The sequence below is a fragment of the Camarhynchus parvulus genome, chromosome 8 (genome assembly GCF_901933205.1).
Source record: "Camarhynchus parvulus chromosome 8, STF_HiC, whole genome shotgun sequence".
Lineage (NCBI taxonomy): Eukaryota > Metazoa > Chordata > Aves > Passeriformes > Thraupidae > Camarhynchus > Camarhynchus parvulus.
In genome coordinates, this window is record NC_044578.1 from 23,510,393 (window position 1) to 23,530,221 (window position 19,829).

General features: G+C 47.8%; 2 protein-coding genes across 2 annotated transcripts in view; one reads left to right on the plus strand and one right to left on the minus strand.

Annotated features, from left to right (window-relative positions):
- COLGALT2 (collagen beta(1-O)galactosyltransferase 2) overlaps positions 1-4,017 on the minus strand; it is a 47,806-nt gene extending 43,789 nt beyond the window's left edge. The window contains exon 1 of the mRNA XM_030953572.1: positions 3,825-4,017. The gene's annotated coding sequence lies outside the window, so the exon portion shown is untranslated. The remainder of the gene's footprint in view (positions 1-3,824) is intronic.
- Positions 4,018-7,512: 3,495 nt separating this feature from the next.
- Positions 7,513-19,006, plus strand: TSEN15 (tRNA splicing endonuclease subunit 15). Its single transcript, XM_030953479.1, has 4 exons — positions 7,513-7,746; positions 8,345-8,426; positions 9,720-9,855; positions 18,581-19,006. The coding sequence occupies exons 1-4, from the start codon at positions 7,591-7,593 to the stop codon at positions 18,783-18,785; spliced, it is 579 nt and encodes a 192-aa protein (XP_030809339.1). The 5' UTR covers positions 7,513-7,590; the 3' UTR covers positions 18,786-19,006.
- Positions 19,007-19,829: the final 823 nt, after the last annotated feature.

A 19,829-nucleotide genomic window follows, 5' to 3' on the forward strand; every position in this document is an offset into this window, starting at 1 on the left:
CAGTTCTCCAAGCCCAGCACAAACAATGCTGAACACTTTCCCCGCAAATTTCCCAGCTGGGCTGGGAGCACAGGGAGCTCTGGGAGAAGCTCAGCCACACGAGCAGCACATCAGAAGAACCTTTGTAGGTCTAAAAAAGCTGTACTTGGGTCCCACAGCCGGGTTTTCTCTTTGGGCTCTTGGGTCCCACAGCCAGGTTTTCTCTTTGGGCTCTTGGGTCCCACAGCCAGGTTTTCTCTTTGGGCTCTTGGGTCCCACAGCCAGGTTTTCTCTTCGGGCTCTTGGGTCCCACAGCCAGGTTTTCTCTTTGGGCTCTTGGGTCCCACAGCCAGGTTTTCTCTTTGGGCTCTTGGGTCCCACAGCCAGGTTTTCTCTTTGGGCTCTTGGGTCCCACAGCCAGGTTTTCTCTTTGGGCTCTTGGGTCCCACAGCCAGGTTTTCTCTTTGGGCTCTTGGGTCCCACAGCCAGGTTTTCTCTTTGGGCTCTTGGGTCCCACAGCCAGGTTTTCTCTTTGGGCTCTTGGGTCCCACAGCCAGGTTTTTCTTGGGGCGCTCTTGGGTCCCACAGCCAGGTTTTCTCTTTGGGCTCTTGGGTCCCACAGCCAGGTTTTTTCTCTCTTCGGGCTCTTGGGTCCCACAGCCAGGTTTTTCTTTGGGCTCTTGGGTCCCACAGTTTTTTTGCTCTTGGGTCCCACAGCCAGGTTTTTCTCTTCGGGCTCTTGGGTCCCACAGCCAGGTTTTCTTGGGCTCTTGGGTCTTTTTTTTTTTTTTTTTGTCCCTTTCGGGCTCTTGGGTCCCACAGCCAGGTTGGCTCTTGGGCACAGCGGTTTTCTCTTTGGGCTCTTGGGTCCCACAGCCAGGTTTTTCTTTGGGCTCTTGGGTCCCACAGCCAGGTTTTCTTTTTGGGCTCTTGGGTCCCACAGCCAGGTTTTTCTTTGCTCGGTCCCAGGGTTTTCTTTTGGGCTCTTGGGTCCCACAGCCAGGTTTTCTCTTTGGGCTCTTGGGTCCCACAGCCAGGTCTCTTGGTCCCACAGTTTTCTTTGGGCTCTCGTCCCGCGGTTTGGGCCCCAGCCCGTTTCCTCTTTAGGCCTCCTCGGGGCCCCGGGGGGGACAGCTGTGACCCTTGCCCCTCCACAAGAAAGGACAGCTGCTCCCTTCAGCATTGCACCTCCATGGTGACATGGGACCAGATCAGGTTCTGTGGCCAAAGCAGGAGACTGCCATTCCCCCTGAGGCAGCAGACTGCAATTCCCACCGGGCTGACCAGCTCCAAAGGCTCCCAGGCCACCGATGGCCATGCCTGTCAGCAGGGCCAGCACAGAAACCCGAGCTGTCCCACAGAAATTCCCAGCTGAAGTCACAGCACAATCCTGGGATGACCCTGTCCCCAGCAAGGACAGCCGGGGTTAACACAGGCCAGGGAGCAGCTCGGATGCATTCCCTGATTCCCAGGAGGGAATCTCGAGGAGGGAAGGAAGGGTTTAACTGCACAGCCACGGAGGGAAGGAAGGGTTTAACTGCACAGCCACGGAGGGAAGGAAGGGTTTAACTGCACGGCCATGGCTCACTGTGCCAGCTGGCCCCAGACCAAACGGCCTGCAAGGCTCATTAGGAGCCGGCAAGTCCTTCCGAAGCTGCTCACAATCACTTTCAGAATTAAGTCATAATTAAGACCAAAGGTAAGACTTTTGCCCAGTATCAGGGTAACAAAGCTTGGGATTAATTCATACAGACTACACAAAGGAAATTCAGTGTCTGCTTCAAACTCATTATCTCTTAACCCATCTTTACTGTCACTCATAAAGCTTCCCCCCTAGAAATCTGTCAGAGGAATCCACTGTTCAATTTCAGCCCTCCAGCTACGCAGAGAGAGCTTGAGAGATGATTTATGGTTTTAGTTTTTATTCTCAAAATCTATGGTTGGGCATTTTAAAATGCTGACTTACTCAAGAAAATGCTGAAGTAGGATATAAGTGGCAATGGAAGAATGCAAGTCCATGATAAACACCACTCCCCTGCCCTCCTCCCCAGGCTATCCCAGTAACACAGGTAAATCTTGGCATTCATCTGTTGAAAGGACTCTGTCTGAAACACAAGATGCTTCCAGAAATGGACTGAATGGTTTCACTTGTTCTCAAGAGACTTTACAGGTATCCTATGTGAGTTTGCTCTGAGTGGGTACTTTGTGTCCTGAACATTTCCAGCTCTGGAAAAGCTCAAGTCTTATTGAGGAGCAGAGCTAAACCTCTCCAAGGAACCCCTGCCACCCCACAGGTACCTCTCCCTCTCTGTGGCAACTCAGAGCATCCTCAGAACTTCTCTTCCAGTGGCTGTGACAATTTCAGTCATTCTCATTTTATAAATCTTGACATTTTCATCAGCAGATTTTCTAGCTTAGCCATGCCTTGTATCTGTGTGCAATCCTCTTAAAAAGGGAGTGATTTCTTATAAGAACCTTAGCGTATTTTAAGCTAGGTTAAAAGTAAGTCCCCACAATACTTTCACACAATATTACAGATACTTTAAGTCTAGTGAGGATAATAAAAGTAATATACTGAAAAAGTTGTAGAGTCAACCAATTATCTGCAGGACTTAAAACCCCCCCAAAACTTACTTTGCACTTGTACAGCAAGAGGCATTTTGAGATGTGCTCTGCTTTGGTGATCAGGACTGCACTTACAACTCCCACAAGTTTTTATAAACACCAATCTCAGCTGAATCACAGGCCATGTGGGGCCTGATAATATCTGATTTTATACACATCTGCTATGAGGAAATCTCAACTGGCAAAATTCCTACTGTTACAAATGAATGAGGAGTCACAGATCTACACAGAGAGGAATGTGAATTTACCCACTGCCACACACCAGCTTGTTCCACACCACACTTGTGTGGCACCCCCAATTTGGCCTGATAGCACAACTTGCTTTGTACACCTGCAACACAAAAAGAAGTGGAAAAAAAAAAAAAAAAAAAGAAAAGAAAGAAAAGATGAAGATCTATGCACTGACGTATTGCAGAGCCCCGTACTTGGAGACAAATTACAGCCATGTTACTGAAACACACACAGAAACATCTGTTTAATGACACTTCAGTGATGTGACTGGGGGGCAGGTCCTCCCCACGCCCCTTCAAAGTAAAACGAAACTCTATTGACGTTTTAAGTTAACAGGAGTCTCACCACAGACTTCAGCGAACTTTGGATCAGGCTCTACAGAGCAAAAAGAAACTCTGTTTGGGGTTCTTCCAAGCGATCCTGTTCCTCCCAACACTTATGTCAGGTTGAAACATTATTTTTTTCCTTTGTCTCCTTGCAAAGGCAGATTGACCAGTTCCCAAACTGCTCCAATTCCTCCATCCCGACCCCTGTTTGACCGCCGCAGCTGCCCCCATGCTGCGATTTCTGAATACATCTTTTAATCCATCTTCCAGCCTCCAGCCTGGCAACAATGCTCCTTTCAATGCCCACCAGCACCTACCCAGCCCTGGAACATCCCGAGCAGCTCCCACAAAGCCCGGGATTTACCAGCCGGGAGCCGGCCCCACGCTCCCCGTGCCTGTGGATTTGGACACATGCTCCGGCGCTGAATGTTCCCAGGCTCCAGGCCAGCTTTGCTGGGATAACTCATCTCCCTGCGGCTCCCGGCAGAGACACGGCGCTCCCGACACGCGGCGGGACCGCGGAACGGGGCCGAGCTCTCCGCTTTCCCCGGCCAGCCCCGGCTCCTGGGCTGGGCGCAGCCGCCGCCCCTCCGCGCTGCCCGGTCCCGCTGATCCCGCAGAGCCGCCTCTCCTCTCCCCTCCCGCGCCGCCCCCGGCCCTTACCAGAGCGCGATGCGGCTCTTGGGGTAGCTGAGCCTCTCGATGCAGCCCAGGACGTGCGGCAGCGTGTGCGCGGCGTTGCGGGCGAGGATGGCGAGCAGCACGGTGGGCTGCAGGAGCGGCGACTCGGGCAGCGCGGGCTGCTCGGGCCCCGGCGGCTCGGGCGGCTCGGGCGGCTCGGGGGCGGCCCCGCAGCCGCGCAGCAGCGGCGGCAGCAGCAGCAGCAGCAGCGCGGCGCGCTCGCAGCCATGATGGGCGGGCGAGGGGCAGCCGCGGAGCCGCCGGCAGGCAGAGCAGAGCGGGCTCCGGAGCAGGGAACGCGGGAGGAGGAGGGGCAGGCACGGGACGGAGGAGGGAGAAGGGGAAGGAGGAGCCGAGCGGCGCCACCGCCCGCCTGCCGGCCCCGCTTACCGCGCCCCCGGCACCGCCCGGACCCCGCGCTGCCGTCGCGACCCCAGGTGAGAGCCGGTGCCCAGCCCGGTCAGCGCAGCACCCCCGGTAAAAGCTGCCAAGCCCGCATTTCTCCACCCTAGTTTTGGGCTTTAAAGAGGCTTTCGGAGCGTTGCTGCTAACGCTGAGATGTCCCTTTGTTCGATGCTTACGTGAAGATCTCGCCCTCATCCTTCCCACACAGGTAGGGAATTGAAGTAACTGAGCTTTCATATCAGGAAGTTTTTGGCAAACATCCACGGGATGTCCGTACGAATCAGCCGCACACCTCACACCCATCCCACGCTGCAGGAGGGATGCACTCTTCCAGCTCATACTCAGCTGAAGACTAATATCACAGAGTCATAGAAAGGCTTGGGTTGGAAGGGACCCTAAGGACGATCTCATTCCAGCCCCCTGCCATGGCAGGGACACCTTCCACTTGCCCACGTTGCTCCAAGCCCCATCCAAGCTGGCCTTGGACACTTTAGGGATGGGGCAGCCAGGGCCTCCCCACCTTTGCAGGGAAGAAATTCTTCCTAATATCCAATCTAAATGTACTCTTGGTAAGTTTAAGGCTGTTCCCCTTATGTGCTATCACTATCTGTCCATTTAAAAAGTCACTCCCCCTCTTTTTATAAGCCACTCACATACTGGAAGGGGCTCGAAGGTCTGCCTGGAGCCTTCTCCTCTCCTGGCTGAACAACCCCAGCTTTCTCAGCACCTCTTCTTTGAAGACAGGAAATACAGGGAAGATTTTCCTGTACTTCATTGACTTACCTACCATGGAAATGTTCCTGTGAATAGACTGATGGCAATTTAGCATAAAAAATATATAAAGCATATTCCAGCAATTAAAATTATTGGGTCATGATCTTAAAAGGGGCATAATAATCATAGTTCTCTTAGAAGTTAATAGGATTTGGACATGCTAGACTCTTTTCAAGATGAAATCTCTAATTAACTCTAAGGGCCCCATCACAGCATATTTGGGTTTTACTGTGGGAAGTTTCTCCAAGGTGGACTTTGAGCAGGTGCCACTGTTGGCTGTGTGCTTGCAACACTTAAAAAGGAGGAAACCTTTAGCAGGCAAACAATTGTTTAATTATCCATAATCTCATTGTGAATTGCTTGCATCCAGGGAGTATATATATAAATATACACACACATTATATATAGAGAGAGAGAGTTAATGTTTGCTCCTCTTTGCTTATAGAACCTAATTTATCACGCACACTAAATTATATTGTCTCAGTTTCCTGAGCAGATGACTTCCCAAAAAGGATCATTCTAGGAAACTTCAATAAAGAATCTCCAGGGTTCATGGAATCATCTGCACTAAAATTTGAGAAACCCTCTCAGTTTGTACTCATCTTCCTGAACAATTAGCACAAACGTGTTGCTCCTGTTTGCCCTTCAGATGCCTTTATAATTGTCCATCTAGAATGATACATTAATGAGGCTTTTCTGTGATGGTTAGTTTGCCACATGTTGCTTTTATGCTTGGATTCATTATCCAAATAGAAGGAGCAGCCTTGCAGCGGGTGGGAGGTGATTAGAGTTCCACAGGAGCCAGCCCAATCCACACGCACGGAATTCCCCCGCTGCCCCCGGGAGCGTTTGGAGGGTGGGGACTAACGCTGCCAAACTGTTCTTGATGTGGAGGGGGAGGGCTGGAAGCTGGCATTTTCCATCCACTGGACACTCAAGCTGAGACACAGTCCCGATTTTAGGATGTTTCAGCAGAAATAAGCCCCTTCTCTGCCTGCCTTTGCCAGAGTTCTGAGTGTGCCTTTTCCCTGTGCAGCTCTTGATGTCCTCAGTGAAATCTAAACTACCTTCAGCTCTTTCCAGACTCCTCTATTTTGAGAGCAGCATCAGAGCCATAACGATTTGCTGGGGGCAAATGAAAAGACTCCAGCAGCATCCCAAAGCCAGTAATTTGCTCTCCAAAGTGATGTTCCCTCGCTCACACAAATCCCTGTGCTGGCTGGCTGCCGTGGAGCACAAAAGAGGGAGAGCAGCAGAAGCCTGAAACATGAGATGTTGTTCTTCCATGCAGAAGAGAAAGGAGTCAGCTCAGCTTCATCTCTCTCTCCCAGTCACACACAGCTGGGGCAAAGTTTGGAGAGCTCAGGTAAAGAGTTACCTGACAATTTGTGTCATTCCAACACCTGTAAATGTGTATGACTTCATGTCCATGTACAAAGAAATCTGTACTCATTCTGACTTCTTCATTGGTGGCCAAAACTATGTCCTGTGGGGTTTTTTAAGCCCAGACTCCATCCCGCTGTGAGAAGACAATGAGCCACTCTGTGGTGAAATATTTTAGCTTTGAGGAAGAAACGGCTCTTTGCAGATGTAAGTCCCACAGAAATCAATTTAAGCCATTTGTTTCAGCCTCCTCTAAGTATCTACACCCAATAAGAATTTCCAGCTATGACAGCTGTCTCTGGCAGAGGCACAATCCCTCGGTTTGGCAGGTGACAAATTCTCTCTGAGGCAGATTTCTTCTAAATTGTTTCCCACATTGAGGAGAAAAGAGGTTCCATCCTGCTGATGTAATTGACTCATCTAGAGGTTGATGTGGATCCATCTCCTTTCACTTGCTTCTTCGCTTCTAAGAACTCAAATCCATCCAATTATTTTCCCAGCAGCTGAGTGAACCCTCGTTGCCAACTCTTCCATGAAAGTCTTGGAGACTGGATTTTTTTATCCCATCTGGCTATCTATTCCATGCCCAGGGAACTGAAGTGCTGGCTAACACAATACTTTATAAACAGCCAGAATGGCTGCTCATTTTACCACAAAATTCCTTGAATTAGATTGGCCCAAATATGACTTCCTGTGCCTACAAACCACGCACAATTTATTGTGTTGCATACATAGAGACCAATTTTCACTGATGCTTTATTGTAGAATAGCCACTGTTTGAAATTCATCAGAAGAGTCACCGAGGCAGATGGAGCTGATAAGCCAGACCTGGGACATTTGGCATTAGGCAAAGCCAGAGATATTTCTAATGAAGCAATCCAAGGTGCTTTTAATGGCAATACCTTGAAGGCACGTCCCTTATGCAGTCCAGCAAAACTCTGGACACTGCAGAATGATAGAGCTTTGGAGCCTTTAGGAGAAGGGATCGTGAAAGGAGTACATGTTTATATGTATATATTTCTATATGTTTATATATTTATATGTATGTTTATATAGATGTTTTATATTTATATATAGGTAGGAACGGAGCGGCGGCGGAACGGTCGTGGCGGTGCGGCGGTTTCCAGGAGCGCTGTGCTGCGTGCACCGCCCGGAGTGAAGCCGCGTTGCACACAGGCAGGGGAGCATGGAGCCGGCGGCCGGGCCGGGCTGGAGGGGCCTTTGCCCGGCTCCGGGGGGCACCGATCCGGGCCGGGGCTCCTCCGCGGCCGGGAGGGAGGAGAAGGCACAGGGCAGCTGGTCGGGGGCGGCCGGCGGCAACTGGATCACGGCTCACCCCACGGTAGGCCGGGGCGGGGGTCCCGCGGGCTCACGGCGCCCCTGCTCTCCCGGCCGGACCCTGCAGAATTTTCCCCTCGATGTGCACGAGGGTTCTGCAGGGAAATTCCCATCTAACCGATGATATTGGGTTTATCGAGGGCGGCTCCGGCCCGTGGCGGAGTTGGGGAATGCCACTGCCAGCAGGGGAGGAGGTTTTAAATCATGGGATCCCAGCTGGGAAACGTAAATACCTTAAACTTCGACTCCATCTTAATTTTTAGCACCCCGAAAACATGGAGGTGTTTAATTTGGCCATCATGTTACGTTGTGTTGCAGCAAAAATAGGTACAATTATTTACTCCAACATAGGTAAAATTCCACAAAGCTAGGGCTGTTCCAGAAATAGTTGAGACTCCTCTTGTGTTTGTTTATTTTGCTTGCTTTTTTTAAGTGCTAAAATATGGGGAATGTGGAAAAAGGAGCCTTTGAGATACTGTCAGGAAACAAGTCATGCTTTTTGATTGCCTTTAAACTGGTCTGAACCTCCAGTGGCTCTGCTGGTTGGTGCATTCTTAGTTTAACCTGTGCTTTCTTCATTAATGTTCCTCTCTGGGTCTCAGTTCACAGAAATGATGTCACTTGATGTGTCTGACAGCACTCAAGTCTACGCTGCCTTTTTGGTGTACCTGGACCTCCTGGAAGGTAAATGGGGGGAGTGGCTGCATCCCAGCCAATGCCTTTGCCCTTAGGAGCTGTTAAATTCTTTGTTTGCACTGGGACAGGACCTTTCCTTCCATAGTCCTTGGTGCCCATTTTGAGAGTTTTTGTGCTGGAAGTTTCTGTGCTCTGCCTCCCTGGAGCCTGTGAAAGATGAGAGACCGTTTCATCCAGCACTTCCCGGTGCAGGTGTTCAGGGGAAAGGCAGTCAGCAGGGAAATAAAAGCAAAAGAGGAGTAGGGGGAGGAAAAGGAATGTGGGAAGGTGAAGTGACAAGTTCAGTGGTTGAGCTTGTAATAGTCCTCACTTGCAGATTAAAGTGAAATTACTCAATCACAGTGTTTCACAAAAGTCACCATTCAGCACATGGCTGAATGATGTGTGCTGGAATGTTTTCTGCAAAGGGCAGTGGTTCCTCTAGCAAAAAGATCATTTGCAAGTGTGGTAGCAGTAATTTATAACCCTTGTAGTAATACAATGAAACAACATAGTAATTTATACAGTAAATTGTAGGTGTTGTGCTTAGGGCCATGGCTTGTGGAGGACCTGGCAGTGTCAGGTCACTGGTGGTACTCCCTGATCTTGGAGGGCTTTTCTGGCCCAAATGGTCCTGTGAAATCCAGTGTAGTCTGCTGGTGTCTGCTCAGAGTGGAGCAGAGTCATGTGATATATAAACTTCTGCCTGGCTTCTTCCAAGTTGGCTTTATTAAAAAGGGACTGTGAGTAGGCAGCCAGCCAGCCTAAGAAAAATATTTCAGTTTTGCTTGGAGCCTGGTGCTTCTCAAGGTCAGGGAAGGGAGGGACTTTACAGTCCAGGAATTGCTGTGTCTGTTGCTGTTATACCTCTGAAGAAAATGCCTTAATAGTCTTCAGAAGAAGATTTCTGTAGTTCTGCAGCAAAAACTTCATCCTTACCCCTTCAGCAGGAATTTTGAACTGTGTATGATCACTAACCATGCTTCTAGCATCAGGGTGCTGAGTCAGGTGGCTAAAGCTGTGTGGTTTTAGCTGCTTTGTGCCTTTTGCAGAGCAGCTTTGTCAGACAGATCACTTCACCACCCCTCAGTGCAGCTCTGGAGCCAGCAGGCTGCTCCTGCTCCTTGGATTTCTTTAGCAGGATTGCTTCTCAGGAGGGGAGTTTGGCTGAGGAATGGAATTTTCCTGTGAAGAATAGGGGGAGGGAAAAGAACCTCAGATGTTAACTTCGACACTGCATTTGTTATTTGACTGATTAAAACTCGTGTTTTGTGTTCTCTCATCCCCAACAAACCTTTCTAGGGAGGAGCTGGCATGAGGTGCAGCCAGTGGGCGTGGCAGAGCTGCAGCTGGTGTGTTTGCATGCCCGAGCCAAGGAGCAGGAGGGGCTGCAGGTGATGGTGCCAGTGCCTGCTCACATCCTCATCAGCCACGAGAGGTGAGGCTGTGCTCACTGCTGGGCTTACCCCTGACAGAAAATGGGGCACAGGGACATCTGACGGCCTGGGGACGGCTTGGTCAAGAGAGCAGGAGGAGAAAATGGAGGAATATCAGAGGAAAGCAGCCTCTTAGCCTGTAAGCAGAGTTATTTTGGGTTCTGCAGACACACAGGCAGCTTGGGACGTTAAGGAAACCTCAGCTTTGCCTCTCCCTGTCTGGAAGTGCTTCTTGGAGGTCAAGCAGAAACTGATGCCCCCTGATAAACACTTCCTGTTGTCTGGAGTTGCATATGTGCTAGGAGATAACAGTGGACACCAAAGTATGTGTTTGAGAGACAAGGTTAGAACACAAGGCCTTCACAGCTTATGTTTTGAACATTCCTGTGCTGATTTTGTACTCTTGGAAATGTACGATGGTTTCTGAGTTGCTGGGCTTGAAAGGACCTAAGAGGAAAGAAATCCTCTTGGAGCTGCCTAAGAATCAGCTTTTTTATTGTCAGATTTGTTGATAAGCCTTGTATGGTTTGCTTTGCTTTTGTTTTCAAACTATAATTTGTCTACTTTGAACAGGAAACTCCTCTCACTTTACATCTAAAGTCTCATGTGCCTGTGATTTTTGGCTTGATTTCCTCACACATGCAGGAGCAATTCTTCAAGCAGAAGACAGCACAGCCATGAATTTGTTACATTACAGATATTTACAGCCTAGAAAACTTCCACTTCAGTAGTTTTACAGTCTCTTTTAACTGGCCCTTAGGGCAGCCTCAGACACAGGGTATGATTTGCTCTCTGATAAAGGCTGCCTTCTCTGACTGGTAGCTGCCATGATGACTCTGAAGACCTGAACTATTTCAAAGGCATCACAAGGTTGTACATTTTTCAATTTCTTCTGTTCCCACTCCTGCTAGGAGCTGGCTCAGGGCTGGCTTTACAAATCTTAACTGTTTTTTGCTGCTTCCTCTTGCTCTGTGGGCAGCAGCCTGACACAGTGGTAGGTGGGTAATTAATTGCACTTATTAGATGTGTGTGTGCACTCTAGGAGTGATGTTTTTGCTTTTCATTTTGTGTTTTAGAAGTGACAGATCTATGTCTTGCTAACAGACTTTTATCATCATTTTACTGTTTGTTGGGTGAGGGGGAGGAAAATTATTTACTAGATGTTGATGGGGTTTAGTACTGGTTTTGTGCTGAAAAAAATAATGTATTTGCTAATATTGGTCAATCACTCCTGAGGGCTTGGAGATGTGATCCCTACAGGAGAGGAAAGCTGCTGAGAAGCCTTGCAGGGTGAAATGATGGGTGTTACTCAGCCTGTCTGCAAGCAGGAGATGTGTGTGTGTGTGTGTGTGTGTGAATGAAAGGGACGTGCTGCAGCTCTCAGCTCAAAGATTTAGGGGAAATAGAAGGCTGCCAGTGAGCATGTGGGATCTTTGAGGAATTCCACCTACATGCTGAGCTGTTGTGCTTGGTTAGTATAGTGTGTTTCCACCTGGGCTGAAAACTTGGATTCCTGGCATTGGGTGAAGGCTAGGAGTATGTTCTGATTGATTTTTAATGGCAGATATTCCACTGCATGCATGTCCTATCTTATTCTGTGTCATTGGAGCCTTTCATGGGGAGCCTCTGCACTTGTTTGTTCTGTGGTGATACTGTTTGCTCTGCCTCTGGCACCAGGGTGTCTGGAATCCAGTACTGGAAGGATGTGTGGTGAAGAGGCAAAGAGTGAATGCATCACATTGATTAAAAGTACAGTTTGTAACCAGGCTTTGCTGCAGAGCAGTGACACGGGGTGTGTTGTCACTGAAATGAGCTGAATCCCAGGCTGCAGTGCCAGGTGTGTCCTGTATGTGTTCAATAGCCACGGAGGCTGGGAGGTTGTGTTTGCGTACAGCACTTGTGTTTGTGGTGTTGAATGTGCATCTGCATTTTGTTCAAAGCAGCACTTTGTGGTTTTGTGTTACCTGCTAAAAGCAGGGGAGGAGGTATGAGTACAAGTGAATGCAGCTTGCTTAGTGTTGAAAATCAGCCCTTGAGAATAAGCCCCTTTCTCCTTTGAGAAGGTGAAAATGTTCTGTCTCTATTCTGGGCCTGCAATTGTGCTAACTGCAAAGGAAGCCAGTGACAGCAGCATTTATGGGCAGGACTTCCTTGTTTAACCAGTAGGGTTTGGAAGTGACACCTTGAAAGCAGACTTCCATCTTCATTCTGTTAAAAGAATGGATTTTAAAACTACATATGTGCCAAAAAAGATCTCACATTTTGCCAATATTAGTCAGTCACTCTTGTGGGCTTGGTCCTCCAGAGAAATACAGTGGTGGTTCTCTGTTTGAAATCCTTGTCAGTCAAGCTCTGCCTTCCCAGGTGTCTCATGAAGTTCCCAACTTGGCTGCCACTGAGAAGTGTGTCCTTAAAAGGCCACAGGAAAGTTGCTGTGGAAATTACCAGCAGGACACCTGGGCAAATGACAAATATGAGTGCCCTACAAAAATTAAAGCCTATTCAATGTTTTTTAGCCTATTACAAAATTTCATCATGTCCCGTTTGAGCATGACAGATAAGTGCTGAAGACAAAAGCTGTTCTGCTTCCTAAGCTCACTGTCCACTTCTGCAGGGCTGGGTGGAAGCTGCTCATCCAGCTGTGGCAGGATAGCAGCACCCTAACCCACTAAATTACAGAATTATGGGCTGTGGAACCCACTAAATTACAGAATTATGGGCTGTAGAGCAGAGTCTTGAGAAGTGGCTTTGTGCTCTGTGTGTTCTTCAGATGAAGACTGCTGAATCTTCTGTGAGCAAAGCCCTGGGGAATATGATGCAATTTCTGTCTGTCTTGGCCTGCTGTGACCCACACTCAGCTGGCTGAGGCTTGGAGAGCCTCTGAATTCAGCAGGACTCCAGCTTGTGGGAGGAGTTTGCAGGTGCATAGGCTGGGGTGTGTCTGCTGCTCACTACAACACCTGAGAGCATGCCAAGTACCTCGTTGTCCATTGCCCAAGTGTGGCTCCCCACTGTGGAGGAAGCAGTGAATCCTGGGAGTGCAGAAACAACTTGCATAAACCCAGCTCAGCAAGTTAGGAGAGCTCACAGTGTTGGCAGCTGGATTTTCAGATAGCCTGGAAAGCCTTGAGCCTTCAGGGACCAGGGAGTTAGGTCCCAGATCTAATGGAATTGGGCACTGTCTGTCCTAGACAAATAACTCTGTCTAAGCAGAATGTTGCAGATAAACTGTCAGATTAGATGACACGTCACTGCTCTGTTTGTATTTTGGGTACAAGTGCTCTAATGAAGGATGAAGTTGCCTGAGGTCATGGAGACCTGTGAAGTTTGGGAAAAGCTTGTTCTGTTAAAATGCCAACTTACTTTAGAAGAAAGCGATACATGAATGTTTTGTTTTAAAGCTGATAAGCATCCTGAGAAGGAAATCTGAGGACTGGAATTTACTGTCTTCAAAGTCTGTAGACTGTGAAATAAATCTTGCTATAAACTGAAAAATCCTGTTATTTTAAAGCACTGGAAGTGTGACGTGCATCTTGCATCCTCTTCATAGTTTTGTCAGTAACTCCCTTGCTAAAAGCATAATTTACTCATGCAGTAAATCACACATTGAAAATATAATTAGTGGCTCCTAAATGTAAGCTCTTTATTAGTATTTTTATTTAATTTTTTAGATTTAATATTTTAAATAAGATAAATATTTAAATAAGACTGCATAACCCACAGCAGAGTGGGTTATGCAGTACTGTGGTTGAACACCCAGTAGTAAGTGTGTCCTGTAGAACTTTGCTGAGCTTTGATACCTCCCTTTTTGTGTGGTTTCTCTTGTTTTCTTCTTGAACTTCCATGGAAAAAGATCTTTAATATTCATCAGGGCTTCAATTGCTTCTCCTGACCAGTGTGGCATGTAGTGTTCTATTTACATTTATTTTTTTCTTTCCATTACAAAAAACTGAGTAATGGAAAGAAAAAAATAAATGTAAATAAAACACTACATGCATTCTTCTAGCAGTCCCTGTTTGTGTGTTTTGGGAACAAATCCCCAGGAACAGTGCTGTGCATTTACACCCCCTCCCAGCCCCCTGTGCTCCTTCCCACATATTTCAAGGCACTGGGTTCATGCTGCCTGCCCTGCAGCAGGGTCTGGAGCAGCATTCCTGGTGCTGAGCTGTGCTGAAGTTTGCAGTGCTGGCTAAATCCAAGGAATTGTGCTCTCTGGGAGGTTCCTGTGCCATGGTGCTGGCCCAGGCTGGGACAATGGCACGCTCCAGTGCCTGGGGTAATGATCTCTGCAGTGGCACAGAGACCAGCTTGTGTGCACTCTGCAGCCCTGCCTGGCCAGCAGGGGAGGGAGCTGGTCAGGCTGGCCCAGCCTGCAAGGAATTATTCATCCAAGTATAAAGGGCAGATTGAAAGCCTTTGGCTTTTATGGGATGGAAGGCAGTAGTTCCATTTCAGCTCAATGGAGCTCTATGCAACCTCCATAAAAGTGCCCTGAGCTTGCAGAGGGATGCTGCTTCTCAAAGGCATTGCATGGGATGTGTCTCTGAAATGCTCTTTTGTTCATCACAGAACTTGCTGCTTGAGTTCTTTATGATTCTGCCCTGGGTTGGTTTTTGCAGAGTCAGTTGAAAGCTCAGGGTCAGCAGCCTACACCTGGTTCTTCCTCCCAGAGAAAAGGGCAGTGTTAGTTTGTTAGGAGCAGGTATTGGGAAACACAGCACAGATTTGTGATGGGTGTTGAGGGCCTACATGGTGCAAAATTAAGGTAGAGGAAGGATGCAACATTCCTCTCTGCTCTCTGGATAATTTGTATGGATTTTCTTGTTTTCTTTTGGAATTTGTTTTATTTTAAAGCTGTTAATTGTCACAGTAATAGAAGATAGGGTCAGCTCACTGCCATCATTAAGTTTGAATGCAGCAGTAATGACAGATGCAGGATGACATTGCTAGTGCTGTTTCCTTAGCTGCAGTGCTCCTTGCACAATGTTAAGTTAAACCTATAACTAATTCTTTGGTAGAAAAAGGCAATCCCTACTGACTCTAGTCTGTATCTAGGAGGCCTTTTCTGAGCCCATTTTCTAATGCAAAGTGTTTTAGAAATGCCAGCTCTTTGGAGAACAGAGTGAGGTGAAGTCCTTTGCATCTCCTGGAGCATGAGTTCAATGTGAGTTTGCTTCCTGGGTGGAAAATGAGGGCTTTGTCCTGCTTGATCTGGCCTGGTGGGAGCAGATCTGGATTTGAGTGAGCATGCAGCTGAGCTTTTACTGAGACCCTGCAGAACAGCAGGAGCTGTTTCTGAGCTGCACCTTTTCTCATGTCAAGTCTCTCCATTCTGCTGAAAACTGGCTGTGCAGACAGTGGAGTGGGTGAGTTGGAATTCCTGTGGAAAATGAGGACCCAGAGGGAGCCAGGCCATACCAAAGGCTTGACCCCACAGCTTCTGTGGGGCTCACACTGTTGGAGCACAGCTGGGGAGCCAAGTCCAGAGTGGTCATAGGCCCCTTGGTGTCAGTGTTCCATCAGTTATCAGTAACTCCAGAGTGTGTCCTGGCACAGCTGTGACCTGGGGAAAGGGTGCTGGGAATGTAGGTGGTCAAGGCTGTTGGCATCTGCCAGACTGTTGGATACACTGAATTCCTCTGCTCACTGATGCTTGACACCTTCAGAAATGTTAAATCCACTTTTATTGAAGCAAGTTCATCTTTTATGGTTGTCCTCAGCTGTATGGTGTAGCAGATTGTACTGGTCACTGAGGAGCTTATTGGTAGCCATTAGCTGGGGAATTCAAATCAGCTGGCTCTGCTGGGGGTGTTACCACATGGGCTTCCTGCCTGGGACTTTATTTCCATCATTGACTGCAGCAGTTTGTGAGGTGGGCAGCCTTGAAATAAAGGGTTCTTGCCTCATTTAGGATGTCCAACGTGCATTCTTTGAATTTCAAAAGGCCAAAGGCTTCATGCTTTCTTTATTTTTCCATAGACAGTATTTGATGCATTAAAAGGATTACAAAAGCTGTACCTGTCCTGCAGTATTTCATCTTCCTGCTCGTGGCAGGCAGCAAGCACAGTGAAATCAGAGGTCCCATGGCTCCTTTGCAGTGTCTGCTGGTGCAGAGGAACATTGTGAGCAGGCTGGACACAGGGGCTGCTGGGGATGCCTTCAGGGGAGGAGGGCAAGGGATGATGTCTGACACAGACTTCCTGAATTCCAGAGCTTATCCCTCTAAAAGATAGCCTCTCAGTGCTCTGCAGATGTGCTGCAGTGCCCTGTGGCTGCTGTGGTATGCATGAATGAGAGCCCTTGTCTTGGGGCTGCCTGTGTGCAGGGAGGGGGGAGGGGGAAAAGGGTGCATTTGCACTTGTCATTCCTCATCTGTGGACAGCACAGCTAGCAGATCATCCTGATGCAATGGATGTGTGTCTTTGTGCTCCTTATGTAAATCCTGGAACTCTTGTCTCCTGAAAAGGAAGAAGAAATGGCATTAATCTGTTGTCAGGACCTGGCTGCTTTTGGGATCATGGGGCATCTTTGAAGTCCTAGTTGCTAAATAGGGAGAAATAAAGTCTCAGGTGTTCGTGCTTGGCAGTATAAGAAGAAATCATGAGTATCAGAAATGTAGATCTAAGGCCTCACTGTTCCATCCCTCCTCCTAAGAGACTATCAAGAAAACCAGTGACAGGTATTCAAGAAAATAGGAAGGAGCTTCTGCCCTGGCTGACAGGTGAATCCAGGCCTCTGCCTGAGTCTGCTCAGATACAGCATTGTCCACACTCAACACAAGTTGTTTTCTTTGGCTTCCAAAATATCTCTCTTGGGCTATGCCCTTTAATTTGGGCATAAAGCTGTGCCCTTTAATTTGGCATTTTATCGTTAATTCTGTATTGCATTCACAGGAGAAAGAGAAATCAATGTCCACTGCTTCATGGATAGTTCTTTCCTTGTGGGGTCTCTGCCAGCAGTCTGCCAGCTTAGAGCTTTCTCCAGCTTAGAGCTTTCTCCAGACACTTGGCTGCTGAGGCTGGTGAGGCCCTGGCACAGCTGTCCAGAGGAGCTGTGGCTGCCCCATCCCTGGAAGTGTCCAAGGCCAGGCTGGATAGGGCTTGGTGCAAACTGGGATAATGGAAATGTCCTTGCCTATGGATGGAACTGGATGAGCTTTAAGGTTCCCTCCAACCCAAATAATTTCATGATTCTGCATGTGACTGTTAGATCCTTGCTCTCTGCATGTCTCAAGAAGGAGGTCTGTAATCTTTTCCCAGGCTCTTGTCCCCTGCCAGGGCTTTGGCAGGACATTTTGGTGCTGGGGGTACCCCTGCATAGGGACTGGAAGTGACAGGAGCCAGAGGTTCAGAGCACAGAATAAATAAGTTACCTGCCAAATAAACCTGCAGACAGAGCCTGCTGAGGTGGCAGTGAGCACAGGAGTAATGCCCCATTACCTGAAGGAGTCTCTTGCAGCGTCTCTCCTCTGCCAGTGGCCAGCACAGTCTCTCTCACTTTTTTTATTGTGTTGTTAGGAAATGTGCTGTTGTGGGAGGGCTAGGATAGTGCTTTTCCCAGCCCTGGTATCTCTGTGGCATGGAGTAAATGTGTTGTGTTGCCTTGCTGTGTGTCTGGGCCAGTGGTGCAGGCAGGAGGAGAGGCCCTCCTGAATTTACCAGGCTGGATTATGCACAGCTCAGAACACAGATGGGTCCTTAAGAAGGTCATGGGCTTAACAGGGAGCCTTTCCAGGCTGCTGCTCATTCTCTGCCATGTTCCATTTGGCTTTTATTAGAGGATCAAAGGGGTTCTGAGGGAAGATGGTGATTGAAGTCTGAAAGCTGCTGCCTTTAGACAGAGCCCTGGCCTCAGAGCTGCCTGTGCTCTGCTGGGTGAGCTCTCCAGGGTGCACGAAGCCAGGACTGGTTTATCCTGGTGCACAGCTGAACTCCCCCTGGAATGTAACCTGTCCCAGCAATTTCAGAGGAGCCCTCTTGCACCTGACATGTGGGGGCAGGGTCTGTCTCTGGTCACCACACTCCTTCAGAGCTTGCTCCCCAGTCAGACCAGGAATGCAGGGACTCCAGGGATCAGTGTTGTCCTGAGCTCTGAACCGTAAAGTAACTGGCATGTTACTCTTCAAATAAGCTAAACAGGAAAAATTGCATAACTTTGTCTTGAGCTTTTAAGGAAGACATTATTTGGGCTGACTGTTCTGAAGAAGAGCATTAGTCTTGTGGCTTCTAGTCTAGACAGAGAGGTAGAGAAACCTGGCTTGAGCTCCTGGGCCTTGCACAGTCTGGCAGAGACCTGTGGCACAGGGACTGGAAGGCTTACCTCTGCAAAGGGAACACATCTTAATTACTCAGTTCTCCAATTGAACGCCAGGGTTACTTAATTAGATTTCTTATATAAAAGTCTGCTGAAAACGGCCAGTAGAGATTGCTGTGCTGGGATTGTGGTGGATGAGGGATGGGTGAGAGATGTACATGTGAATACACCTAAACAAAGCTTAAAAGCGTGTGATGAGCCATTTCCAGCAGAGATGTGTGTTACTGATTCTGTTATTTTCTTTTGTTGCTTGATTACACAACTTTGGATTTTTATTAGAACAGATATTTTTCTCACTTTAGTGAAGACAAGTTTGCAGAGTGTAAACAGGCTGAATAAAAATGGTGCTATTCTACCTTTGTGCCATCATAGATGGTTGTGGATTCCTTTCTGTTTTATTTTTTCCTCTCCTAGGTTAAGGGAAATACTGAAGAAAGCCTCTCTGCCTCCAGAGGATCCTGACACCCTGCTGTCAGTTACCTTGGCCATAGTTGAGACAGACTCCACAATAGTCTACTATAAAATGACTGATGGCTTTGTAATGCCAGATCCTCCTGGTGATACTGAAGATGTGGATAATAAACAGTGGAGGAAGAAAAGAAAGAAACTTTTCAAATGACTGGGGCAGAGAAAACAGAACGTTTCTTGAACTCCTCAAACTCAAACAAATTCAGGAACTGATGTATGTGAATAAGTGGTGAGCTAAAGTCTGCCTTGGCATATCTAGGATGTGTTCAGGGGGAGCAGAGGCTTGTGCAGCTGCACTGTGATGAAATGCCATTTGAGGTATGAAGTAAGTCATGCTTTGACACAGATCAGTCCTGACTAATAAAATACTGTTGGGAAGTGTTACAAAGGCTGTGTATCCTCTTTATCTGGTCAGGCACATAACAGAATAAACACCTTAAATCCTTACCCATACTGTAAATATTGGTTACAGGTAAGTCTGAAGGGCTTCAAGTTTTGTAGTTTACAGAGTGTCTTTGTCTTAGCCCTGTCAGAAGCACTCATGCTGCCCCCCAGGTTACATTTCTGAACTTTGCTTTCTTCCCTCTGCTTTTGGAGAAAAGGCTCTTCCACAGAAATACCTTATTTTAATTTTTTCCCTGCAGAGGAAAACTGATTATAGCAGCACCAGAGGCAGCTAAAACACCAAAGTATGTCACCATCTATGCTGTAAGAGCACACCAGTTACCTGCTTCAGGCACCAACTAGATTTCTAAAGCCATTGGCAGTCCTAGGATTTATTTTTTTTGTCTTTGGACACAGCTTCTGCATATTGAAAGTGATTGCCCAGGAGGTGCTTCAGCTCAGAGTTAAGAGGAATATAGCTGGCTTTTAGTTACTTCTGCAGGAATTTTCCATGTCTTTTGAATGAAGATCTTCTCCAGGTTAAACTTAAGAGTTCCCTGGCAATCAAATAACATCTCAGAGCAGCTTCTTGAGCACAGGATTGTCTGTGTGACAGCTATGTGGCCAAGGATCACACATCAGAAGGTGAAGCACAAGAGGTTGTCTTCTTGCATGAGTAGAAGAATAGGAAAGAATCCAAAAAACCAAGCTGGTTTGTGTGAAGGAGGCTGTAACAGATGTGGCATGTGGCAGATTTGCTATTTAAGTGACACATGCTTAACCCTAAAAGCAAATTCCTTTGCATTTGCTT

Coding starts and splice junctions, on each gene's coding strand:
- TSEN15 (XM_030953479.1), top strand. CDS start 7,591: ATGGAGCCGGCGGCCGGGCCGGGCTGGAGGGGCCTTTGCCCGGCTCCG. Junction 7,747..8,344: donor GGATCACGGCTCACCCCACG/GTAGGCCGGGGC, acceptor TCTGGGTCTCAG/TTCACAGAAATGATGTCACT. Junction 9,856..18,580: donor ATCCTCATCAGCCACGAGAG/GTGAGGCTGTGC, acceptor TTCCTCTCCTAG/GTTAAGGGAAATACTGAAGA.